Source organism: Coregonus clupeaformis, chromosome 17 (genome assembly GCF_020615455.1).
Source record: "Coregonus clupeaformis isolate EN_2021a chromosome 17, ASM2061545v1, whole genome shotgun sequence".
NCBI classification, from domain to species: Eukaryota; Metazoa; Chordata; class Actinopteri; order Salmoniformes; family Salmonidae; genus Coregonus; species Coregonus clupeaformis.
The window spans coordinates 54,440,315-54,468,217 of record NC_059208.1 but is presented as its reverse complement, the minus strand read 5'-3'; the positions used below and the strand labels follow the sequence as shown (position 1 = coordinate 54,468,217).

Genomic DNA, 27,903 nt, shown 5'->3' with positions numbered 1-27,903 from the left:
TTAAAGATTGCTGTACACCAGCGGAACCCTTCCAACTTGAAGGAGCTGGAGCAGTTTTGCCTTGAGGAATGGTCAAAAATCCCAGTGGCTAGATGTGCCAAGCTTATAGAGACATACCCCAAGAGACTTGCAGCTGTAATTGCTGCCAAAGGTGGCTCTACAAAGTATTGACTTTGGAGGGTGAATAGTTATGCACGCTAAAGTTTTCTGTTTTTTTGTCTTATTTCTTGTTTGTTTCACAAAAACAATTATTTTGCATCTTCAAAGTGGTAGGCATGTTGTGTAAATCAAATGATACAAACCCCCCAAAAAATATATTTTAATGCCAGGTTGTAAGGCAACAAAATAGGAAAAATGCCAAGGGGGGTGAGTACTTTCGCAAGCCACTGTATGTACATAGACTGAGTTATGCTTATGTTACGGTGAATACATATAGATTTAAACATGGATACTCAGTTATGCATGGTGCATCGAGACAGACAACAGCAGATAGCAGCTCTACCTGCCTCTGTCGCTATAGTGAGTTTTTACCCAGGGGTCTGATGATGGTCCCTGTGACAATGAACTAGCAGCATTACCATGTTGTCTGACTCTACCACTCCATGTCTGAACCACAGTATATATATATGTTCTAAATGGCACCCTATTCTCTATATAGTGCACTACTTTAGACCTTTGGTCAAAGGTAGTGCACAAAAAGGGAGCCATTTGGGACTCAGCCTCTGTGTTCCTACTAGAAGATGGCTGCTCAGCACACAGAGGTCCTGCCAACTGCAGATCAGATCAGATCAGACCAGAAAACCCTCAATCCACTGACTACATCCTCATTCTCTCAGCTAACACTTTGAACCACAGGCCAGACAGCACCTCTTAGCTATACTCCATTTACCTCAGAGGTGTTAGGGGAGTTTGGACATGATCTCCATATCCCCAAGTTCACACTTCTCCTCCATCCCCAATGGCCATCTGATCCCAACTGCTTGCAGTGTAGTTCCCCATCCCAGAGCGACTTACAGTTAGTGCATAATTTTTTTTAGACTGGCCCCCCGTGGGAATCGAACCCACAACCCTGGCGTTGCAAGAGCCATGCTCTACCAACTGAGCTACACGGGGCCACACATACACGGGGCTACACGCACACCACACCATACCACATCACGCCACACCACGCCACGCCACGCCAAGCCACGCCACGCCACGCCACGCCACACCACGCCACGCCACGCCACGCCAAGCCAAGCCAAGCCACGCCACACCACACCACGCCACACCACACCACGCCACGCCACACCACGCCACGCCACACCACACCACGCCACGCCACACCACGCCACGCCACACCACACCACACCACCCTCCTGGTACTACTGCTTCTGCTGTGTGCATAAAACAGAGAGAGAGAGAGAGAGAGAGAGAGAGAGAGAGAGAGAGAGAGAGAGAGAGAGAGAGAGAGAGAGAGAGAGAGAGAGAGAGAGAGAGAGAGAGAGAGAGAGAGAGAGAGAGAGAGAGAGTTTATGCACGCACATGCATGCAAGTATCTGTGTGTGAGAGACAGAGAGAAAGAGGGAGAGAAAAGATGACGTAATTATGAACCTGTAACGTATGGTATTCCATAACACACCCTTCCCTTCACCACTCTGCTGAGTCTAAAGCTTAAACTGTGTCCACCGTCCTAACAGGTGTCCATCCATGATTAATAGAATTAAGACAGTCATAAAATCAATAACAGAGATACTTGCATGCATTCAAGTACACTAGATATACTGTTTATTCAGTCATGCTGATGCTCCCTTGTTTTTCTATTTTATATGTGTTCATTCTAAAAAATATATATAATTACTATTTAGACCATGGATAGTAATTTGCACTTTTGAGCAGTCTTTTTCCCCCCCTGTTGAATATCATGCGGTGGCAGGATTTGTGACAAATAAAAGGCTTCCAACTGCTTGTAAATGGCTGTCCTTGGCAAGAATCTTCATCCTGACAGCTGTTAATAACACCAATACACATGCTTCCCTTGTCTTGTTTTTCACTCATAGGAAATGTCTGAAATGTCTGTTAATCACTCCTCCATGACAATATTGCTTACTTAGATATATTTCCTGAGAAATATATGAAAATCTTATATCTTGATTAGTACATTCTGAATACAAAAATGTTACCATTTGAACTCAATGGGCACTTTGGCCATTATAGGATTAAACTCATCAATCATCCATCCATCCATCCATCCATTAATTCATTCATTACTTAATTCATCCATCCCCAGGATGGATGTCCAACTGACCGATCAACTGACCTCTCGTTTCAGCTCATATTTCACCCAGGGGAAATATGTCAGTAGTATATTTAATCCTATGGGAAGAGTGGATTCTAGGACTTGCATGCTGTATGCCATTCGTGACCACTTATCACTGTCCTGCTGCTGTCAGACAGATTATACTGTTGTTTTAACTTTTTTCACAGCAGCAAGGAAACACCTGTGCCTTTATGCATTTGAAAAAGCAGTTCGCTTTATAGTGAACAGGGTGTAATTTTGGAGTAAGGACGCAACCTATTTTTTGTGTTCTGTGACAGCATTCCTCCACTTTTCAACCTGACTAGAGTGCTTATCACCGAGATGGGTCTTATAAGTCAATAAATAAATAGTGCAATAACTACCTAAATGCTGGCAGCTATAGAATGCAGCCTGACAAATCAGTTGAAACAGATCAATTAACACCTGGGTAATTTTAACTGCTTAATTCACAACGGAATCAGTCACATCGATCGTTTTGCAAACGTGTTTCCTCAATGAAGATACCTGAGACCATTCACCTCAAACCTCATCAATTAAATCAGCTCGAGTGAACACCGCAGTTTTGGACTCTGACCTTCAACCTGCTTCTACGTTGACAAGGTAACGTGATTTTTATATCATATCCTCGATATCACCTCTCTCGCCTCCTCAATCAATGGCTGCTAGGCCATGCCCGTGCACCCAACCTGGTCCCAGAGCATTTCGTATTATTCTGTACATAAATCCGAGACACTTCATTTAGTATGATATGTTATGAATTGCAATTCGTACAATATTAATTATGTGAGAAATGGCGGTGGAAATCCCATTTAAACAGCTCAATACATTGGAGGTGCCGAAGAGGCATTGTTTTTTCGGTTGCTTGTACGTTTTTATTTAGAACTTTCTATATACTGGCCATAACGGGAGTAAATGAAGATAGTTGCTCAGTGAAACTCCATATTTGGTGATCAACGAACGTATTTTGATATTATAATGTTTGCAGAGCTGGTGAATGGGTGTTTGAATTGGAGCTTTCTGGGCGTTAGAGAAGTCCCTACCGCACAGATACTGGTTCAAGCTGTTTTATGATAACCTACCTTGTTCAGTTATTATAGCCATAATATTTATTTCAAATTTAACCATCAGCTAAATCAATCTTGATAGGCTCCTGTGCCCAGTGGTGTAAAGTACTTAAGGAGAAATACCTGAAAGTACTACTTATATCGTTCCGCTAGTTACCACAGCCACAACGTCAAAATTGGCTATAGCCTATTGTAAAAATTCATGAAAACAAAAATGGGTGTTTTAGTCTTAATTTAAGGTTAGGGTTATGCATAAGGTTAGCAGTGTGGTTACGGTTAGAGTTAAGATTAGGGTTAGGTTTAAAAACACATTTTAAGAAGATAGAAATATGCAGAGTTTATGACTTTGTGGCTAAGTTAACTAGTGACGACCATAATGACTGGCGTTCATTATGACTGGCGTTGTGAAGACGCCAGGTATGGAATATTGTTTTGATTTGATCACGAGCTTGTTGCACGTGCGCGACACCTACTCCAACCACCGCAAATTAACCTGAAATGTTCCTTTTGCTCATGAATTGATGATGACAAAATGTGTCAACATTTAATGACAACAAAATGTAATGACAACATCCGATAGTGTATGCTCCTGTGTTAATGCAACAGTAGCCTAACGTTGCAGGCGTAAAATAACGCAACAGCGGACTATCTCCAGGGATTATACGAAAATAAAAACAAGTTGTGGAACAATGCGCAGATGATGTAGGCCTACCAACTATTTCCAAATGGAAGCGCTGCCTGTGAGCGCTGCCTGCCGGGCTGTGTCGCCTACACCCCCTCACACCCCCACACACACACACGAACAAACACCCCCCAACCCAAAGCGAAAGCACATGTAGCCTATGCTACCAAGGACATGGGGCAGAGTTGATGAATGAGTTTACCTCGGTGTCGTAGATTTTAGTGATGAGTGAAAACTTGTAATTCTGTGACTCTCGTATGTGCTGGATGGCCAGTTGGACTGCGGGCTCGATGCCCTGACTAATGCTGCTCATCAGCGCCGACTCATTCATCGGCATGAGCACCATGATGGGCAACTTCTCATCATCCCCCGAGAACCAGCTGTTGTCCTGACCGTGCCTCGAATAGTCATTGCAGACCTTGGCTAGCGCAGGTTGAAACGCCAAGATGGACAGGAGCAGGCATCCCGACAGAGGCGTCATCTCCCATCCGCAGTGCCTTCGGGACGGGGCCATGCTACCGTGGCGTGCAGGACGACCAAATCAGATCCCACCGAGGTCTCACTGCTCAGGCATCGCAAATTCGGGGTCTTTCGAGGTGGTCAAACAATCCACCCGAGAGGGAAATATAGTAGTGTATATTAAAATGGTCCAAACAGTGAAACAGCAACCGTAGCCTAGGTAGGGGGTTCAACCGCAGCGAGCAACCTGAACCCGATTGTAGCCTATCACAACGAATTTAAAACAGATTTATTATCGATGACAGGTTTTCTGTAGGCTTATTCCGAGTGTCCAGTTTTGGTGTTGCACCATATATGGAAGAAACGGAGACCCGTTCTCTTGCAGAAGGTGTTATTGGCGCTGACGGTTCTCTCTCTCCTCCTGGTCTCCGTGATGCACAAGGTCTCCGCGTTAAAATCTCTCCAACTCAAACACTATCTTCAACCTGGGGAACCAGCGCGACAATGGCACAAGAACATCACAATTCACAGTCCGTAGGATGCTCAAAAACCCCAAATAAGACAACTTCAAGATGACAGAGGTCGACCAGAGTCATCCACTCTCGTTGACAGTTGGATACAAATTCACCTCCCGAGTATTTTCCCCAGCCAAGAGACAGCAGAGAAGCCTAATAGAACATCCGTGCCAGCGCACTACAATATGTAGCCTATTCAGATCGAAGAGAATACGGAAATTGTTCTGGTTAAGAGAGCCTAAATAGAGAATATTCAAAGCAATCTTGATTGCAGCGCGTCCAGAGTGTGTGTGCTAGCTGCCGACGACGCTGAGGCTGCGGCTGCCTGATTGCTTCTGAAAAAGGCTTCACTTATTTAGCGCTGTCTGCTGCTGCTCAGAGCGCGCACGAGTGGGAGCAGCGAAAGAGATGTGGAAAAAGCAAGACAGCGAGATAGAGAGAGAAAGGGAGGGAGGGAGGGAGGGAGGGAGGGAGGGAGGGAGGGGGACTCAGAGGAGGGAATGGATGGTGCAAGCTCTTGTGTAAGCATCAGCTGCCTGACAGGCAAAGGTGATTTAATGGGCGTTCGTGTTTAGCAGAGAGACAGGGTTTCAAACATACAAGAGTGTAGCCTGATTCACTACATGACCAAAAGTATGTGGACACCTGCTCATCGAACATCTCATTCCAAAAACATGAGCATTAATATGGAGTTGGTCCCCCCTTTGCTGCAATTAGTGAGGTCTGGCACTGATGTTGGGCTATTAGGCCTGGCTCGCAGTCGGCGTTCCAATTCATCCCAAAGGTGTTCGATGGAGTTGAGGTCAGGGCTCTGTGCAGGCCAGTCAAGTTCTTCTACACCAATCTCGACAAACCATTTCTGTATGGACCTCGCTTTGTGCACGGGGGCATTGTCATGCTTAAACAGGAAAGGGCCTTCCCCAAACTGTTGCCACAAAGTTGGAAGCACAGAATCGTCTAGAATGTCATTGTATGCTGTAGCGTTAAGATTTCCCTTCACTGGAACTAAAGGGCCTAGCCCGAACCATGAAAAACAGCCCCAGACCATTATTCCTCCTCCCACTAAACTTTACAGTTGGCACTATGCATTGGGGCTGGTAGCGTTCTCCTGGCATCCTCCAAACCCAGATTAGTCCGTCGGACTGCCAGAGGGTGAAGCGTGATTCATCACTCCAAAAGATGCGTTCCTACTGCTCCAGAGTCCAATGTCGGCAAGCTTTACACCACTCCAGCCGACATTTGGCATTGCGCATGGTGATCTTAGGCTTGTGTGCGGCTGCTCAGCCATGGAAACCCATTTCATGAAGCTCCCGACAAACAGTTATCGTGCTGAAGTTGCTTCCAGAGGCAGTTTGGAACTCTGTAGTGAGTTTTGCAACTGAGGACAGGCGATTTTTTACAAGCTTCAGCACTTGGCAGTTCTGTTCTGTGAGCTTGTGTGGCCTACCACTTCACGGCTGAGCCGTTGTTGCTCTTAGACGTTTCCACTTCACAATAACAGCACTTATGCAGAAATTTTACGAACTGACTTGCTGGAAAGGTGGCATCCTATGACGGTGCCACGTTGAAAGTTACTGAGCTCTTCAGTAAGGCCATTCTACTGCCAATGTTTGTCTATGGAGATTGCATGGCTGAGTGCTCAATTTTATACACCTGTCTGCAATGGGTGTAGCTGAAATAGCCAAATCCACTAATTTGAAGGGGTGTCCACATACTTTTGTATATATATTGTATGTGGCTCAATGGGCTAGCCTACATCTTAAAACCACCCTGGTCTCATAGAGTAGGCACAACATAATAAACGTAAATCCAGGACACTCAAATTAGTATGATATGTTACCTTTGGTATGGTTACAGTGGGGGAAAAAAGTATTTAGTCAGCCACCAATTGTGCAAGTTCTCCCACTTAAAAAGATGAGAGAGGCCTGTAATTTTCATCATAGGTACACGTCAACTATGACAGACAAATTGAGGAAAAAAAATCCTGAAAATCACATTGTAGGATTTTTTATGAATTTATTTGCAAATTATGGTGGAAAATAAGTATTTGGTCACCTACAAACAAGCAAGATTTCTGGCTCTCACAGACCTGTAACTTCTTCTTTAAGAGGCTCCTCTGTCCTCCACTCGTTACCTGTATTAATGGCACCTGTTTGAACTTGTTATCAGTATAAAAGTCACCTGTCCACAACCTCAAACAGTCACACTCCAAACTCCACTATGGCCAAGACCAAAGAGCTGTCAAAGGACACCAGAAACAAAATTGTAGACCTGCACCAGGCTGGGAAGACTGAATCTGCAATAGGTAAGCAGCTTGGTTTGAAGAAATCAACTGTGGGAGCAATTATTAGGAAATGGAAGACATACAAGACCACTGATAATCTCCCTCGATCTGGGGCTCCACGCAAGATCTCACCCCGTGGGGTCAAAATGATCACAAGAATGGTGAGCAAAAATCCCAGAACCACACTGGGGGACCTAGTGAATGACCTGCAGAGAGCTGGGACCAAAGTAACAAAGCCTACCATCAGTAACACACTACGCCGCCAGGGACTCAAATCCTGCAGTGCCAGACGTGTCCCCCTGCTTAAGCCAGTACATGTCCAGGCCCGTCTGAAGTTTGCTAGAGTGCATTTGGATGATTCAGAAGAGGATTGGGAGAATGTCATATGGTCAGATGAAACCAAAATAGAACTTTTTGGTAAAAACTCAACTCGTCGTGTTTGGAGGACAAAGAATGCTGAGTTGCATCCAAAGAACACCATACCTACTGTGAAGCATGGGGGTGGAAAAATCATGCTTTGGGGCTGTTTTTCTGCAAAGGGACCATGACGACTGATCTGTGTAAAGGAAAGAATGAATGGGGCCATGTATCGTGAGATTTTGAGTGAAAACCTCCTTCCATCAGCAAGGGCATTGAAGATGAAACGTGGCTGGGTCTTTCAGCATGACAATGATCCCAAACACACCGCCCGGGCAATGAAGGAGTGGCTTCGTAAGAAGCATTTCAAGGTCCTGGAGTGGCCTAGCCAGTCTCCAGATCTCAACCCCATAGAAAATCTTTGGAGGGAGTTGAAAGTCTGTGTTGCCCAGCGACAGCCCCAAAACATCACTGCTCTAGAGGAGATCTGCATGGAGGAATGGGCCAAAATACCAGCAACAGTGTGTGAAAACCTTGTGAAGACTTACAGAAAACGTTTGACCTGTGTCATTGCCAACAAAGGGTATATAACAAAGTATTGAGAAACTTTTGTTATTGACCAAATACTTATTTTCCACCATAATTTGCAAATAAATTCATTAAAAATCCTACAATGTGATTTTCAGGATTTTTTTTCCTCATTTTGTCTGTCATAGTTGACGTGTACCTATGATGAAAATTACAGGCCTCTCTCATCTTTTTAAGTGGGAGAACTTGCACAATTGGTGGCTGACTAAATACTTTTTTCCCCCACTGTATATAAGACTGAAAGTTACTTAAGGCAAAGAAGTAGGGTGGTTGGTCGGTGTGGATGGGTAGGCGTATAACGCAAACGTCTAGCAACCCAAAGGGTGCGTGTTCGAATTTCATCACGGACAACTTTAGCATTTTAACTAATTAGCAACTTTGCAGTTACTCACTACTTTGCAACTACTTAGCATGTTAGCTAACCTTAACCTTAACATTTTACCCTAATTCCTAATCCTAACCTTAACCTCTAACACCTAGCCTAGATAACATTAGCCACCTAACTAATGTTATCGTTAGCCACCTAGCCACCTAGCTAACGTTAGCAACAACAAATTGGAATTTGCAACATATTGTACGAATTGCAATTCGTAAGATATTGTACGAATTGCAACTCGTAACGCATCATACAAATTGTAATTGGTAATATATCATACGAAATGGATGATGGACATCCACAAATTAATACATACCATACAAAACGTAGCGTATCATACTCATTGGAGTGTCCCGGATTTACTTGTACTATGTTACGTCTACTCCTTAGTCCAGGTTGCATGCATGAAAACATAGCCTCTGTATCACAGGAGTCTGCTGAGGGGAGGACGGCTCATAATAATGGCTGGAAAGGAGCAGATGGAATGGCATCAAACACCTGGAAACCATGTGTTTGATGTATTTGATACCATTCCACTCATTCAGCTCCAGACATTACCAAGAGCCCGTCCTCCCAGTTAAGGTGCCACCAACCTCCTGTGCGTCTGCATGAACTTAAAATAATTTACCATGACTATGGTAGCCTATGGCAAAAATTATTGCTTACTGTATATTATGTAGGCTATATAAACATAGCATATGCAGTACATTTCAAAATGGTTTATATTGAATATGTTGAATCACAAGATAGGCAATCGATGGATTCCTTTACAGAAGCGCCGTCAATGCCGGTTTGTAAACTCATAAATTATCTAAAATATGAGAGCAGAAGAGAATGTCGAATGCCACGAAAGTGTCAGAGACACAAACCAATGCATGTTATGGACCGATCAGCAGCAGGTAATGGGGTTATTAAAGCCTTGTTAAATAAACACTGCCACCTAGCATCTTCAAGACGATTATTCCCTCATTCCCTCATACAGTATGGGCAACCTAATTGTGACTTTGACTTTGGTGGGCACTGCATTAAAATGTCTGCTCATTGAATTGAAAACACAAAACTTATTGAAGGTACACTCTGACAAAAAGGATTTTGTTGTCCCGTTTGACTCGAGTTTCTGAGGGATAAAGATGCAGGATGACGCTCTCCACGTCATGTACCACTGCGCTCTCCATGGCACTGAATTAGACACCTTAAGCCTTTTCCGGTTACTGTACCACCCACTGAATTTTGCTCTGCCCAGAGTACCACTGAAGTACCCCCTCATGTGCATTTTACCAGTAGGCCTATGGTCTCATGATTCTTCTCAAGTACCCCCTGTGTCCTAGTACCCCTGGTTGGGAACTACTGGGTTAAGCGGTTGTGTGCAAAGGGGGGTAAACGCCTGCTGTACCATTCCTGTGAAAGCCTTTCACATTCACTCTTTGTTCCCCATTACCTATATGTCGCCGAAGGGCGCTCAATCCCTTTCCAACCACAAACTACCCACGCAAGACTGACTGCATTTCTCCAGCGATGTTTGAAGTCTAACAGAAAAATAGGCAATTATTTGAAATTGTTTGCTGTAGCCTAAACCTCATGATTTTCATAAACAGAGCATCAAAGAGCAATTTGAATCCACCATGCCAGGGGAAACTGCTCTTCTCATGTCATGGATATGAAAGCCTTTCTTTAGTTGCTGTTTTTTTCAATGAGGAACGGTATACAGACCCCTTGACTTTTTCCGCATTTTGTTACATTCCAGCCGTATTCTAAAAGGGATTACATTGTTGTTTTTCTCTCTCATCAATCTACACACAATACCCCATAATGACAAAGCAAAAACAGGTTTTTAGAATTTTTTTGCAAATGTATTACAAATAAAAAACGGAAATATGACATTTACATAAGTATTCAGACCCTTTACTCAGTACTTTGTTGAAGCACCTTTGGCAGTGATTACAGCCTCGAGTCTTCTTGGGTATGATGCTACAAGCTTGGCACACCTGTATTTGGGGAGTTTGTCCCATTCTTCTCTGCAGATCCTCTCAAGGTCTGTCAGGTTGGATGGGGAGCATCGCTGCACAGCTATTTTCAGGTCTCTCCAGAAATGTTAGATCGGGTTCAAGTACGGGCTCCGGCTGGGCCACTCAAGGACAATCAGAGACTTGTCCCGAAGCCACTCCTGCATTGTCTTGGCTGTGTGCTTAGGGTTGTTGTCCTGTTGGAAGGACAAAGACCTTCGCCCCAGTCTGAGGTCCTGAGCGCTCTGGAATAGGTTTTCATCAAGGATCTCTCTGTACTTTGCTCCGTTCATCTTTCCCTCGATCCTGACTAGTCTTCCAGTCCCTGCCACTGAAAAACATCCCCACAGCATGATGCTGCCACTACCATGCTTCACCGTAGGGATGGTGCCAGGTTTCCTCCAGACGTGACGCTTGGCATTCAGGCCAAAGAGTTCAATCCTTGTTTCATTAGACCAGATAATCTTGTTTCTCATGGTCTGAGTCCTTTAGTCCAGACAGACTGTCATGTGCCTTTTACTGAGGAGTGGCTTCCGTCTGGCCACTCTACCATAAAGGCCTGATTGGTGGAGTGCTGCAGAGATGGTTGTCCTTCTGGAAGGTTCTCCCATCTCCACAGAGGAATTCTGGAGCTCTGTCAGAGTGACCATCGGGTTCTTGGTCACCTCCCTGACCAAGGCCCTTCTCCCCCAATTGCTCAGTTTGGCCGGGCGGCCAGCTCTAGGAAGACTCTTGGTGGTTCCAAACTTCTTCCATTTAAGAATGATGGAAGCCACTGTGTTCTTGCGGACCTTCAATGCTGCAGAAATGTTTTGGTACCCTTCCCCAGATCTGTGCCTCGACACAATCCTGTTTCGGAGCTCTACGGACAATTCCTTCGACCTCATGGCTTGGTTTTTGCTCTGACATGCACTGTCAACTGTGGGACCTTATATAGACCGGTGTGTGCCTTTCCAAATCATGTCCAATCAATTGAATTTACAACAGGTGGACTCCATTTAAGTTGTAAAAACATCTCAAGGATGATCAATGGAAACAGAGTGCACCTGAGCTCAATTTCGAGTCTCATAGCAAAGGGTCTGAATACTTATGTAAGTAAGGTATTTCCGTTTTTTTTATTTGAATAAAGGTGCCAAAAAAATCTAAAAACCTGTTTTCGCTTTGTCATCATGGGGTATTGTGTGTAGACTGATGAGGAATTGTTTAAAAATATATATATTTTAGAATAAGGCTGTAACGTCACAAAATGTGGAAAAAGTCAAGGGGTCTGAATACTTTCCGAATGCATGTATATAGGACATAGACTAGCTTGACCTCTGCAATTATAATGCATTCAATTAGGCCTCAATTAGGCATGCAGAGAAACCACACATTTCACCTGTTTCTTCACTTTCTTCAAATGTATGAGCATGTATAAAGCACATTATAAAGAGTGTAATGAAAGTGATTTAACCTGAACTATAGAACTTGGACCATGTATGAAGAGTTTATTTCCAAAACGCTATATCCCCATAGCATTTGTGTTTTTTCATCAGAAAGGATTGTTTATGGGTATCTTCATGTGTGTGTAAAATATTACTGTTCTCAGATTTTTTATTCATAGATTTTAGATGAGTATGAAAAGTTTTTTTTGTTGTTACAAAAATGCTATATATCCATTGTTTAGCTGGAAGGGAATGTTCATATCGTGTATATTTGACAGTGATATGTGGTTGTCTCACCTAGCTTTCTTAAGAGCATCTGCTAAATTACAAAAAAAATCAAATGTACATGTTTTACATACAGATCTCATATTACTGTATTGAATCATAAAAAATAAAAAAATAAAATATTGATGTCACAAATGTATCATTTGTACAGTTCTTTATTAAAAATGTAGCTACTTATTTCTCTGGGTGTGAAGCTAATATATAGCATTTTGCAAATAAACATTATTATTTGTCTCTCTGAAATGAAACCATGAAGTGATAGATTTTAAACAAATACACGGCTATCATTGAACAACCCCATGCCATGATTAGAAAGTGAAAACACACCAATCTGTTTAATAATTTATTTTAAAAATAAAAGCTAATTTACCAAAATGTCAGAAAATGGATGTAGAACATTTTGGAATTAAACTCTTCATATGTAACGTTGTGTTGCGTAAATTAGACAATATGGATACAGGTGTATAGCTTACTATTGAACCAGGTCTACACTGTGTCAGATTTGTGTCAGCCCACTGAACTAAAGTCTATAGGTGTTAATATGAACTAAATCCTATAGGTGTTAATGTAGAACTAAATCCTATAGGTGTTAATATAGAACTAAAGCCTATAGGTGTTAATGTAGAACTAAATCCTATAGGTGTTAATGTAGAACTAAATCCCATAGATGTTAATATAGAACTAAATCCTATAGGTGTTAATATAGAACTAAATCCTATAGGTGTTAATGTAGAACTAAATCCCATAGATGTTAATATAGAACTAAATCCTATAGGTGTTAATGTAGAACTAAATCCCATAGATGTTAATATATAACTAAATCCTATAGGTGTTAATATAGAACTAAATCCTATAGGTGTTAATATAGAACTAAAGCCTATAGGTGTTAATATAGAACTAAAGCCTATAAGTGTTAATATATAACTAAATCATATAGGTGTTAATATAGAACTAAATCCTATAGGTGTTACAGTTTTTTCCAACTGCTTACACACAAAATATTTTCATGTCACACAATTTTTGAAACCTCTCACTCAAAGTGCAAAACTACACACCAAATCTCCAAAACCATAAGCTATTTCTCAGCCTTTGACTCAGTTGTCCATTGCATAAAACACTTTTTTTTAAACACTACACACAATTCTCTACCTAAAACACAAAAATCTAACAGGAAGTGACTTGCTTTCCTTTTCCAAACATAACCAATCAAAATGCTACACTTATTCACCAGGTCACACACACACTCCTCACATGTGCAAACACTAATTGCTTAACTGATCACTAACCAATCACTGCTTTCCTGTTGTATAGGCCTATAAATAGGTCAAAGGTCAGATGACCTGTTTTGAACAATGGATGCCAACAATGGACAGAGAGCAAGAGGAGTAGGAGGGAGAGGCAGGGGACAACAACGAGGACAAATTCAAAGACGAAGAGGAAGAGGAGGAGGAAGAGGAATAAGAGGATGAGGGAAAAGAAGAGAAGGAAGGAGAGCCATCTCTGATGAGATTAAACTATTGAGCGTGCCGTCTTTAGCCAACTCTCTTGCTATCTCTCTCAGAATGACCTTCTTGATCCTAACCAGTCAGGTTTCAAGACTAGTCATTCAACTGAGACTGCTCTTCTCTGTGTCACGGAGGCTCTCCGCACAGCTAAAGCTAACTCTCTCTCCTCTGCTCTTGTCCTTCTAGACCTGTCTGCTGCCTTTGATACTGTGAACCATCAGATCCTCCTCTCCACCCTCTCCGAGCTGGGCATCTCCGGCGCGGCTCACTCTTGGATTGCGTCCTACCTGACCGGTCGCTCCTACCAAGTGGCGTGGCGAGAAGCTGTCTCCGCACCACGTGCTCTCACCACTGGTGTCCCCCACTCAGTTCTAGGCCCTCTCCTATTCTCGCTATACACCAAGTCACTTGGCTCTGTCATATCCTCACATGGCCTCTCCTATCATTGCTACGCTGACGATGCACAACTAATCTTCTCCTTTCCCCCTTCTGATAACCAGGTGGCGAATCGCATCTCTGCATGTCTGGCAGACATATCAGTATGGATGACTGATCACCACCTCAAGCTGAACCTTGGCAAGACGGAGCTGCTCTTCCTCCCGGGGAAGGACTGCCCGTTCCATGATCGGTTGACAACTCCGTTGTGTCCTCCTCCCAGAGTGCGAAGAGCCTTGGCGTGACCCTGGACAATACCCTGTCGTTCTCCGCTAACATCAAGGCGGTGACCCGATCCTGCAGGTTCATGCTCTACAACATTCGGAGAGTACGACCCTGCCTTACACAGGAAGCGGCACAGGTCCTAATCCAGGCACTTGTCATCTCCCGTCTGGATTACTGTAACTCGCTGTTGGCTGGGCTCCCTGCCTGTGCCATTAAACCCCTACAACTCATCCAGAATGCCGCAGCCCATCTGGTGTTCAACCTTCCCAAGTTCTCTCACGTCACCCCGCTCCTCCGCACACTCCACTGGCTTCCAGTTGAAGCTCGCATCTGTTACAAGACCATGGTGCTTGCCTATGGAGCTGTGAGGGGAACGGCACCTCCGTACCTTCAGACTCTGATCAGTCCCTACACCCAAACGAGGGCATTGCGTTCATCCACCTCTGGCCTGCTGGCTCCCCTTCCTCTGCGGAAGCATAGTTCCCGCTCAGCCCAGTCAAAACTGTTCGCTGCTCTGGCACCCCAATGGTGGAACAAGCTCCCTCACGACGCCAGGACAGCGGAGTCACTCACCACCTTCCGGAGACATTTGAAACCCCACCTCTTTAAGGAATACCTGGGATAGGATAAAGTAATCCTTCTACCCCCCCCCTCTTTAAAATAAATAAAAATAAATGTAAAGTGGTTATCCCACTGGTTATAGGGTAAATGCACCAATTTGTAAGTCGCTCTGGATAAGAGCGTCTGCTAAATGACGTAAATGTAAAAATTAGGGCAACACTTGTTGATCATGTGATCAAGCACGGTTTGACCATGAGAGAGGCTGGACTGAGAGTCCAGCCCAACTTGAGTTGATTTACAGTGGCGTCCATAATTCGAACCTTCAGAAATGAGAACAGGTATGCAACTATCTAATGACTATTTTAGCATTACAGTAATGTACTGTAAAATATGTATGACTGCATAGTATTGAATAAACATTTGCAACTCTAAGCCATCCATTTAGTGCACTACATTGAATGAATGAGGTTGGTTATCATGCTGTACAAAAAATTGTTGTACATTGTTTACAGTTCCTATGCTGAACACATACTGTGTTTGAATTCTGTACAGAGTGGAAAGGCAAAGACATCATGGAGGACGAGGACGCTTGTTTACAGATGTACAAGAGACTGCAATTATAAATATGGTTCTGGCCAACAATGCAATTAGGATTCGAGAGATAAGAGAGCATATCTTGAATAATGACACCCTATTTAACAACATCAATGCTGTAAGCCTGTCGACCATACAACGTATCCTCCAACGGCACCAAGTGACGATGAAACAACTTTACAAGGTGCCATTTGAGAGAAACTCTGACAGAGTCAAGAATCTGCGATATGACTTTGTAGAGGTATGTATGCAACACTACTTCCAGTACTTCAGACATACCATATTTACTCATCTGTATATCCTTTTGTCTGTTACAGAAGGTATTGGAGATGGATGCCCATGTAATTCGCCATGAATTTATTTATGTGGATGAGGTTGGCTTCAACCTCACCAAAACCAGGCGTCGCGGAATAAATGTAATAGGACAGAGGGCAATTACCAATGTCCCTGGACAGCGTGGGGGTAATATAACTGTGTGCTGCCATCACTCAAAACGGGGTCCTCCATCACAATGCCACACTGGGTCCGTACAACACCGGCCATATGCTCACTTTTCTGGATGCAATTTACACAATGCTTGTCCCTGATCCAGATCAGGAGCCTGCTAGATTTGTGGTTATATGGGACAATGTTAGTTTTCACCGGGCTGTTCTGGTCCAAAACTGGTTTGCCACCCATCCACAATTTGTAGTTTTGTACCTACCCACATATTCACCTCTTCTAAATCCCATAGAGGAATTCTTCTCAGCCTGGCGCTGGAAAGTGTATGATCGCCAACCCTATGCCCGCATGCCGCTTCTCCAGGCAATGGAGGACGCATGTGGGGACATAGAGGTTGCCTCTGTCCAAGGTTGGATACGCCATGCTAGGAGATACTTCCCTCGATGTTTGGCAAGAGAAAACGTATCTTGTGATGTGGACAAAGTATTGTGGCCAGACCCAGCCCGGAGAAGAGATGAAGCGTAGCTTAGCACTGGTGACTGCCCCCCTCCCACCAATTCCTGGACTGCCCCCCCGGGACCCCACACACACAATTGTGTTCTTCACTGTATGCTAAAGAATATACTGTTGGTTTACATATGTTTATGGTTTTGTTGTATGCTACTGTATACAACAGTAATGTTTGGCCTAATAAATATTTTCTGTTTCTACATTGCATTGGTGTTTACAGTGTACTTGTTACCCCTCTCAGCAGATTACGTTCACTGTAGAACATTGTATTGAAATGTAGATATAAGCCTATGAAAGAGCTTTAGATTTAGAACAACAGTGTTTACATGGTATATCCAAAAATGTATTATGAGAAGTGTTTGCCATTTGATGCAAATGCTTCATTCTGACATGTGTTTATGGCATTTTGAATGCAGTGTTACATTTTGAAGGAGATGTGAGGCATTTTGTGTGTGCAGTTTTGGGAATTGTGTGTAGAGTTTTGAAAAAAGGAGACATGGAACTAAATCCTATAGGTGTTACAGTTTTTCTCAATTGTTTACACACAAATACTGGTACTTGAGACACAATGACCACAACATGTAACTCATGCACCAACCCCCTGAACCAATTCTGCTAAACTACAAGCACAATTCCTGCTGTACACTCAAATTGCAGTTCTACAACACTTTTTTCAAAACACTACACACATCTTTGCATTTGGCACAATTTCCATGCAGAAAATCTCTTGTTTTCACAATGAACACACTGCCATTCAAATATGCACACTGACTCATCACATGGGCAAACACCCGTCACACAGTTTTACAATTAGCAATCAGAGCTTTAGCATAAAAGGGCAACAGGTGAGCTCTTCTGTTTTGGAGCAATGGATGCCAACATTGGAAACAGAGGCAGAGCCAGAGGAGTGAGAGTAAGAGGGGGAGGGGGGGGGGAGGACAAGGACGAGGAAGGCCAAGGACTGTAATCTCTGATGAGATCCGAGCCACTTTGGTTGATCATGTGGTCAACCATGGTCTAACAATGAGGGAGGCTGGGCAAAGAGTACAGCCAAATTTGAGCAGGTACACTGTAGCATCCATCATCCGGACATTCCAAAATGAGAATAGGTAAGAAATCTACTCTCACTACAAAATTTCAGTACTGCATATCAATACAGTACTCAATGAGTACAGTATTGCCTGTGGACTGTTCTGTAGGACTGTAAAAATAAAGTATGTTTAAAGTATTTGGGAAATGTATTTCTACTTTGTATTTACAGCATTTTACTATTTGTTTGGCAGAACTGAAAGATTACCAACACAAGGTGGTCGGGAACGTGTTCTGTCTCCTGAACAGGAAACTGAAATCATGAACATGGTCCTAGAAAATAACGCCATAACATTACGGCAAATACAAAGAAAAATAATAGAAAACAATGAGATATTTCAAAATATTGATAGGGTAAGCTTATCAACACTGGACCGTGTCTTGCGCAGAAATAATCTCAGGATGAAGCAGGTCTACAGGGTGTCATTTGAACGTAATTCAGAAAGAGTCAAAGAATTGCGATATAACTATGTGCAAGTGAGTCCTATACAATCCCACAATTGATGCATACTCTCAACACTATAAATTATACATATTTCAGTATTGTAATCATAATGATTGTGCTTCACAATAGTGACCACTCCATGTCTATTTCTGATATTGTCATGTGTGTTTCAGAGAGTCCTTGAGCTAGAGGTGGCTGCAGTGGAGCACCAGTTCATCTTCATTGATGAGGTTGGATTCAACCTCACAAAAAAACGAAAGAGGGGAAGGAATATCATCGGCCAGCGTGCCATTGTTCAAGTCCCTGGCCAGCGCGGAGGGAACATCACAATGTGTGCAGCGATTACCCACCACGGCGTCATCCATCACCATGCTACCCTTGGCCCCTACAACACCGCCCATCTGATCACATTCCTGGACACCATACACAACACACTCATTCCACCAGATCAGGTAGATGGCCCAGAGCAGCTCAGGTACGTTGTCATTTGGGACAACGTAAGTTTCCACAGGGCTGCTCTGGTTCGTAACTGGTTCACTGCCCACCCACGCTTTTTAGTTGTTTATCTCCCTCCATATTCTCCATTCCTCAATCCTATTGAGGAATTTCTTTCTGCCTGGAGATGGAAAGTGTATGACCAAGATCTACAAACGCGTATACCTCTTCTCCAAGCTATGGAGATAAAGCAGCTGATGCTTTTCATGGCTGGAATCGCCATGCTAGGCGATATTTCCCCCGCTGCTTGGCCAGGGAAAACATTGCTTGTGATGTGGATGAGGCGCTGTGGCCAGACCGCAACAGAAGAGAGGATGCAGCATAGTTTATTTTTATTTTTTTACTGTAACTGTATACATTAAATTATTCTGTTTTGTATGTAGACCACTGTATGTGCAACTTTGTGTTGGTTGGGAATGGGATGTACACTGTGTACATTGTTTTTGTGGGAAAAATGAAATATATTTGTTACCGTGTATTTGTGTGTTCTGAGTATAAAAACAATATTCTCAAATATTTTACAACACACTTATGTATGTACTGTCTGTAGTAATGGCAACACTGAACCAAAAAAAGGCCTAAGTCATTATGATGAATGGAGAAGTGTTTTCCATTCATCATAGTGTTTTACATTGAGCACATCAGTGTTCAACTGGTTCTTATAAATGTCTATTCATATGATGGTTTGTGCGTGTCATTTGAAAACAAAATACAATTTTGATAAGAAATAACATTGTTTTGAATGTAAAGTTTCATTTTGCTGGAGAATTGAGGGGTTTTGCCCATTGTGTGTGTGTTTTTTGATTTGTGTGTGGAGTTCTGAGAATATGAGGCATGCTTTCAGAAAATGTGTGTAAACAATCGAGAAAAACTGTAACACAGACATGTACAGTATGGTAACCTTTCTAGGCAAACTCTCTGAATGTAATATCTTCCCTCATGTAGTAGTATTAACCATACCCACCTTAACACCTCTGTGTGAAGTCCGTAATCAAGATGGATGGACACGTCATGACGGCTGCGTTCCAAATGGCACCCCATACCCTATATGGTGCACTACTTTTGACCAGAGCCCTATAAAGAGAATAGGGTGTCATTTGGAACATGAACCATAAAATTGGTAGCTTAAGCAGAGCCACACCTCTCTGACGTTAGGATGCAACCCAGGTTAGGATGCAACCCAGGATTCCTGCAGTTCATAACTGATGAAAAATAGTGCACTATAAAGACAAAAGGGTCACATTTGAGATGCAACCCAGGATTCCTGCAGTTTCTAACTGTTTAGACCAGGTGAAAACCTCCTACCAGTCCCTCTGACTTCTCTCATCACTGCCAGATGTGTTCTTTTCTGTGATATCCTGATAAAGAACTAGTTCAAGATGATTCTAGTGCCATCTGTTTGTTTCCCCATACGACACCTCCCTCACTGTTCCAACTGCAGCGGAGAGAGAGGGAGAGAGAGAGAGAAAGAAGGAGAGAAAGAGAGAAAGCGGAAGAAAATCAACTAGGGCAAAAATGTAAATAGATAAATGTTAAAAATATGACATTTGAAAAGAACATCAAATCAGAGTGTTTCTGTATGGGCTGACAGGTAGGTTGTCTGAACCCTGTGGCCTACAGTGTCTTCAGAAAGTATTCATACCCCTTGACTTATTCCACATTCTGTTGTTACAGCCTGAATTCTAAATTGATTACATTTATTTTTTTCTCTCACCAATCTACACACACAATACCCCATAATGAGTGAAAACATGTTTTTAGACATTTTTACAAATGTATTGAAAATTAAATTCAGAAGTATCTAATTTATACTGAACAGAAATATCAACGCAACATGCAACAATTTCAAAGATTTTATTGAGTTACAGTTCATATAAGGAAATCAGTCAATTGAAATAAATTCATTAGGCCCTAATCTATGGATTTCACATGACTGGGAATAAAGATATGCATCTGTTGGTCACAGACACCTTAAAACAAATGGGCCTCACAATGGGCCTCAGGATCTCGTCATGGTATCTCTATGCATTCAAATTGCCATTGATAAAATGCATTGTGTTCGTTATCCATAGCTTATGCCTACCCATACCATAACCCCACCGCCACCATAGGGCACTCTGTTCACAACGTTGACATCAGCAAACCACTCGCCCACACGACGCCATACACATGGTCTGCGGTTGTGAGGCCGGTTGAACTTACTGCCAAACTCTCTAAAACAACGTTGGATGTTGCTTATGGTCGAGGAATCAACATTCAATTCTCTGGCAATAGCTCTGGTGGACATTCCTGTAATCAGCATGCCAATTGCACGCTCCCTCAAAACTTGAGACTCGTGTAACAAAACTGCTAATTTTAGAGTGCCCTTTTATTGTCCCCAGCACAAGGTGCACCTGTGTAATGATCATGCTGTTTAATCAGCTTCTTGATATGCCACACCTGTCAGGTGGATGGATTATCTTGGCAAAGGAGAAATGCTCATTAACATGGATGAAATACAAATTTGTGCACAAAATTTGAGATAAATACGTTTTTTGTGCATATGGAACATTTCTGGGATATTTTATTTCAGCTCATGAAACATGGGAGCAACACTTTACATGTTGCGTTTATATCTTTGTTCAGTATATTAATATTTATACAAGTGTTGCTCAAAAGAGAAACTACAAAACAAGTCAACCGGCAAAAATCATGGTGTATTTATGTGTGTTTAAAACGGTATCAGTAAATATGTCGAACTGTAAGTCGCTCTGGAAAAGAGAGTCTGCTAAATGACTACAATGTAACTGTAAATATGATATGTTGCATTTATCAGACAGGGTATAAATCAATATAATCAACGTTTGTATGATGATTTGATTCAATTATATTTATGTCGCTTAACATGTTCCAATCAATGATACAGGGTACTGTATTGGAGCCATCTTGGAAGCGATAGAAATGCATTTATTAAATGTCTACATTCGTTTTTGACATGTTTATTCAATTACAGACACCTTAATGCACACTTTTTGTTTTTGTACTAATGTTACTGTCCCCACAACAAAAACAAAAAAATACTTAAATATATGTAATTTTATCCTTGAAACATTTAATTGAAATACTGTAGAATTCCATTCATTCCTATGGAGGACTGCTCCTACTGGGGAGTGCCAATATGGCCGACCGGTGGCTTCAAAGCCTCTCAATGGCCAATACATAGCATCAGCAATCCAGGGTTTATATACATCATTGGTTCCAATGTTCCAGTGTTCTTATCCTCTCATCCATGTCACAAAGCATTTATCATGTGGTCCTTTATGGCTCAGTTGTTAGAGCATGGCACTTGTAACGCCAGGTTTGTGGGTTCGATTCCTGCTATGCACGCATGACTGAGTTGCTTTGGATAAAAGTGTCTGCTAAATGGTATATACATGTATATCATAAATGATCATCTATCACGACTATGAAATGTTATTTTTTTCCCCCTCAGTGAAATGTCAAACCAAGCTATTAAACAACCTATATTCTGCTAATCGGGCCACAATGGCATGGTACAATATGAAGGGTAAAGCCAGATTAGTATTACACTGACGTACAGTATGTTGATCTATATTGAAAAATAAAAAAGCAGTCATGTATGAAATTGAGGTGATTGGATTTGATTAACACATTCAGTGAAGTGGATCAGACTGTGATTGAATCCAACTTGGACCGGAGTATTAGCAGCTACAGCGCTATAGCTATATTAGCAGCTACAGCGCTATAGCTATATTAGCAGCTACAGCGCTATAGCTATATTAGCAGCTACAGCGCTATAGCTATATTAGCAGCTACAGCGCTATAGCTATATTAGCAGCTACAGCGCTATAGCTATATTAGCAGCTACAGCGCTATAGCTATATTAGCAGCTACAGCGCTATAGCTATATTAGCAGCTACAGCCTATCGGTCTCAGATGAGCATACTATTATCATTCTTTTTAGATTTTTTTTTCACACACACACACACATTCAATAGAGATTAATGGGATGGCCTGAGGACAACCCTCATTACTACTTTGACAATGCACTGTTGGACGCACATTGAATTATAAATGTCAGGTGTTCCAAACCCTTTGAATGAGGCATGATATTTCATATTCTTTCTATTCTTACTGATGCATTTAGAGGATGTTCTGATTACTGGACTGCCTGACAGATCGTAAATCGTGTTTCCTTTTCATTGGAAGGTATTCTGCCATATTAAATCACACAATATCTGACATGAAAGCCATAGACAGTACAGCTTTGGTTTAGTTAACAGTAGAGGCCTAGAAAATAATTGAATTGCAGGCGTATATTGGTGTAGGCACTGAGAGATCAAGAGGCAAGCAAGATCATCTTTCTATATTCAAGAACACGGTTGTGTTATTACCTAGGTAGGCCTCCTAGTTTTTGACTTGCGGAGCTTTATGGACTCTATGATACAGAGATGTAGCTAGTTAGGACCCATGTGAGGGATTCAATTACTGTCAGGTGAACTGAGGGAAATGTCTTATTAAGAAATAAGCAATGCTGTTTTACACAGCTCAGTACCTGAGGTTCTAATGTGGACTAAGGTACATTCAGGGAATTGGATGAACCTAGCAAGATGTCCCTTAATAGGATACTTTAAAAAGCTATATCCTTTTAAACAAGCCCTCTGTACAGGTCTTAATAATTCATCAGAGTGGAGAGTGAGGCTTGTAAAGGATATTAAAGTAAAAACTACTTGTAACAGTGACAGACACACTGTAAATATACTACCAGTATGGCCTGTTTGTGGTCCACCTGGTCTAAACCTGTTTGTGGTCCCCCGGTCTAAACTTGTTTGTGGTCCAGCGGTCTAAACCTGTGTGTGGTCCGCCGGTCTAAACCTGTGTGTGGTCCCCTGGTCTAAACCTGTTTGTGGTCCCCTGGTCTAAACCTGTGTGTGGTCCGCCGGTCTAAACCTGTTTGTGGTCCCCCGTCTAAACCTTTTTGTGGACCCACGGTCTAAACCTATTTGTGGTCCCCCGGTCTAAACCTGTTTGTGGTCCCCCGGTCTAAACCTGCTTGTGGACCCACGGTCTAAACCTGTTTGTAGTCCCACAGTCTAAACCTGTTTGTGGTTCCCCGGGTCTAAACCTGTGTGTGGTCCCCCAGTCTAAACTTGTGGTCTAAACCTGTTTGTGGTCCAGCGGTCTAAACCTGTTTGTGGTCCCACGGTCTAAACCTGTTTGTGGTCCCACGGTCTAAACTTGTGGTCTAAACCTGTTTGTGGTCCCACGGTCTAAACCTGTTTGTGGTCCAGCGGTCTAAACCTGTTTGTGGTCCCCTGGTCTAAACCTGTTTGTGGTCCAGCGGTCTAAACCTGTTTGTGGTCCCCTGGTCTAAACCTGTTTGTGGTCCCCCGGTCTAAACCTGTTTGTGGTCCCCCGGGTCTAAACCTGTGTGTGGTCCCCCGGTCTAAACCTGTGGTCTAAACCTGTTTGTGGTCCAGCGGTCTAAACCTGTTTGTGGTCCCACGGTCTAAACCTGTTTGTGGTCCCCTGGTCTAAACCTGTGTGTGGTCCCCCGGTCTAAACCTGTGTGTGGTCCCCCGGTCTAAACCTGTGTGTGGTCCCCCGTTCTAAACCTGTGTGTGGTCCCCCGTTCTAAACTTGTGTGTGGTCCCCTGGTCTAAACCTGTGTGTGGTCCCCCGTTCTAAACCTGTGTGTGGTCCCCTGGTCTAAACCTGTGTGTGGTCCCCCGTTCTAAACCTGTGTGTGGTCCCCCGGTCTAAACCTGTGTGTGGTCCCCCGTTCTAAACCTGTGTGTGGTCCCCCGTTCTAAACCTGTGTGTGGTCCCCCGTTCTAAACCTGTGTGTGGTCCCCTGGTCTAAACCTGTGTGTGGTCCCCCGTTCTAAACCTGTGTGTGGTCCCCTGGTCTAAACCTGTGTGTGGTCCAGCGGTCTAAAAGGGATGTACAATGCACTGCTGCTAACATGGGTTCTAATCCTCTCTCTTCTTCCTTTCTCACTATCCTGTCCAATAAACAGAAACAATATGAAATGAGTGAGACTGCCCCAGAAAAAAATACATACTATTGATGCCTCAATTCCTTCCTAAAGAAATGTAATCTAACGCCGTCACTAGGGGATATCCCAGGAGTATATTGTCATGAATGTTGAAGTGTAGACTACTGTAATATGCTAATGTTCAAAGTCAAAAAGAGGGGTATAGATTGTTTGCTTTATACTATAGCCAACTGTTTGGTTTTCCTGGCCAGTCTGTGTCAGTGTCACAGAGACTTTTCCATCCTACTACAACTTGGCACTTTATGCTCCTGACGTGGTGTGGGTTTAGCCTCAAATGAAAATGCTCAAAAAGTAAATATGATCAACAATATTTGATCAAATAAATCTTTATTGAGGTTTATAGATTTTTCCAGCTCGCACCTTGACCGTTGTACCCAGTGATTTACAATAAAGAACTCTACATGCCCCCAATAATTTACAATAGAGAACTTTACAGGCCCCCAGCGATTTACAATAAAGAACTCTACATGCCCTCAGCGATTTACGATAAAGAACTCTACATGCCCCCAGTGATTTACAATAGAGAACTCTACATGCCCCCAGTAATTTACAATAGAGAACTCTACATGCCCCCAGTGATTTACAATAGAGAACTCTACATGCCCCCAGCGATTTACAATAGAGAACTCTACATGCCCCCAGTAATTTACAATAGAGAACTCTACATGCCCCCAGTGATTTACAATAGAGAACTCTACATGCCCCCAATAATTTACAATAGAGAACTCTACATGCCCTCAGCGATTTACAATAGAGAACTCTACATGCCCCCAGCGATTTACAATAGAGAACTCTACATGCCCCCAATAATTTACAATAGAGAACTCTACATGCCCCCAGCGATTTACAATAAAGAACTCTACATGCCCCCAATAATTTACAATAGAGAACTTTACAGGCCCCCAGCGATTTACAATAAAGAACTCTACATGCCCCCAGCGATTTACAATAGAGAACTCTACATGCCCTCAGCGATTTACAATAAAGAACTCTACATGCCCTCAGTGATTTACAATAGAGAACTCTACAGGCCCTCATGATGTCCACACTGTCAGTGCCATTGGAGTGGACACAGGTCACTTCAACACCATGGTAGAGGTGAAACTATGCAGATTAAGGATGAGTACCAAATGGCACCATATTCCCTGGCCTATTCAATACCTATGGGCCCTGGTCAAAAGTAGTGCACTATAAAGGGAATAAACTCTGGTCAAAAGTAGTGCACTATATAGGGAATAGGGTGACATTTGGGAAACGACCTATAGCGACAGAGGAGAGGAGCTTCGTTTATCAGTGGTGTGACCTTACAACTGTGTCATCTCACACATGGCTGAGTCCAACCTGAAACTCCAATAATGGATTGTACATCAAACGGATCTGGATGGTACACTGAAATAGGCTACTACTGTAATACCATACCACACAACTTAGAACAAGTTTATTATGAACAAAATATGGTCCTCCTCTTCTTCTTGTTCTTGACACACCTATGGTGCCGGTTACAATGGAGGAGAGGTATTTGAATGATTGATTTTCCAGTCCTGAGAATCCCATGCATGCCAACAAGCTCTATGAGCGATTCTCGCTGTAGTCGTAGCCGTTTGCAGGCGTCGCAGGGAAAATGCAGGTTTTATGAGCTCATATTGCTCTCGTCTCCTTCCCAAGGCATAAGGGGAGGGACACTGGGTTGCCCTCGGAGTAGCCGAGTAGCACTCAATGGAAAAACACAGCCTCATGATGAAAATGTTGTTTTTGTTATCACACTTTATTTCCTGTATTTAGAGATGTCTGTGTGCTGCGTGTAAAACCCCTAGTGATGAGTCATCTCGTTGTCAAGGGGAGTCGAAGACGACAACAGATACATTACAAATATATGCCAGACAGACAAACAATAACAGTAGAATCTATATAACGGAAATGGAGATGAATGGATCCACTGGAACAGAGCAGAAATGCATTCAGGGGTACAGCCTGCTAAGGAGACACTAGGGAGAAGGGTATATTCATTCAGGGGTACAGCCTGCTGAGGAGACACTAGGGAGAAGGGTATATTCATTCAGGGGTACAGCCTGCTGAGGAGACACTAGGGAGAAGGGTATATTCATTCAGGGGTACAGCCTGCTGAGGAGACACTAGGGAGAAGGGTATATTCATTCAGGGGTACAGCCTGCTTAGGAGACACTAGGGAGAAGGGTATATTCAATGACTATTATTTTACATCCAGATGATTACTGTCAGCTATGGTGTATAGGGCTGAAGTTCTTGGTAACATAATTATTGTCTTATAGCTTTGTAATAAGACCACAATTAGCAACATTGTATCAACATGTTGTTACCATTACTGTGGTTTTCAAGATTTACTCGTTTAGGTATCTGCTAGAAGAAGATGACATGGACGGATATGGGTAACATTTTAAAAAGTGGGTAGGCATATCTTGCCTTTCATGAGAAGGCAATCTGGCATCCAGTATCTGGTATCAAGATTAAAAATCCACTGACACAGTTATACCTACTTTGAAATGACACAAACAGGTTATCAAAATATCAGTCTAAAAGTCAAAAACTTTATGAGAGGTTTAAAAAACTTTTGTCATATTTGATTCAAAATTCCATGACGTCGACTTGAGTCAGGCATTGTAGGCAGAATAAATGGTTGAATGTCAATGCATGATTAATATAATTCGCCAATAAATCTCAGGTTAATCTATATCAGATTGTAAAGGGTATCAGTGTGGGGAATCCCCCTACTACACCAGCCTCATTCAAAACGATGTGCATTAAGCAGACAATCTGGAAACAAGCAGCATGTTTACATAACTCAGCCAAAATGGCCCCTGGGTTGACTGAGGTTACTGTTCCCTACCTACCTTATCTCTGTCCAAAGATTAAGACGAGATTATTCAGGAAATGAGAATTTCCAGAGATGAAGACGGGGCTGATGATAGGTCACTGCCTTTGAGGACGTTTTGGCTGTACTGTTTGAACTGAGCATTGTTAAAGGATTACACATCTTGTGTAATCCCAATTCACATTACACTGTATCACATATTACCTACAATCTTACATGCCCTCATAGATTAAGGTAGATTGAAAGAGAGCAGCTCTTTGTAATTTAATGATGTACTGACATATACAAATATTTTTTATGAGGTAACAGGGGGACATTTATGACAGCTGCTGTTCGTCTTTGCGTGTGTGTGTGTGTGTG

General features: G+C 42.6%; 1 protein-coding gene across 1 annotated transcript in view; it reads right to left on the bottom strand.

Annotated features, from left to right (window-relative positions):
• LOC121586754 (gamma-aminobutyric acid type B receptor subunit 2) overlaps positions 1 to 5,404 on the bottom strand; it is a 382,125-nt gene extending 376,721 nt beyond the window's left edge. Inside the window, exon 1 of the mRNA XM_041903715.2 lies at positions 4,248 to 5,404. Within this exon, the coding sequence (XP_041759649.1) occupies positions 4,248 to 4,559 (312 nt within the window). The 5' untranslated portion in view covers positions 4,560 to 5,404. The remainder of the gene's footprint in view (positions 1 to 4,247) is intronic.
• Between the last annotated feature and the right edge of the window lie 22,499 nt (positions 5,405 to 27,903).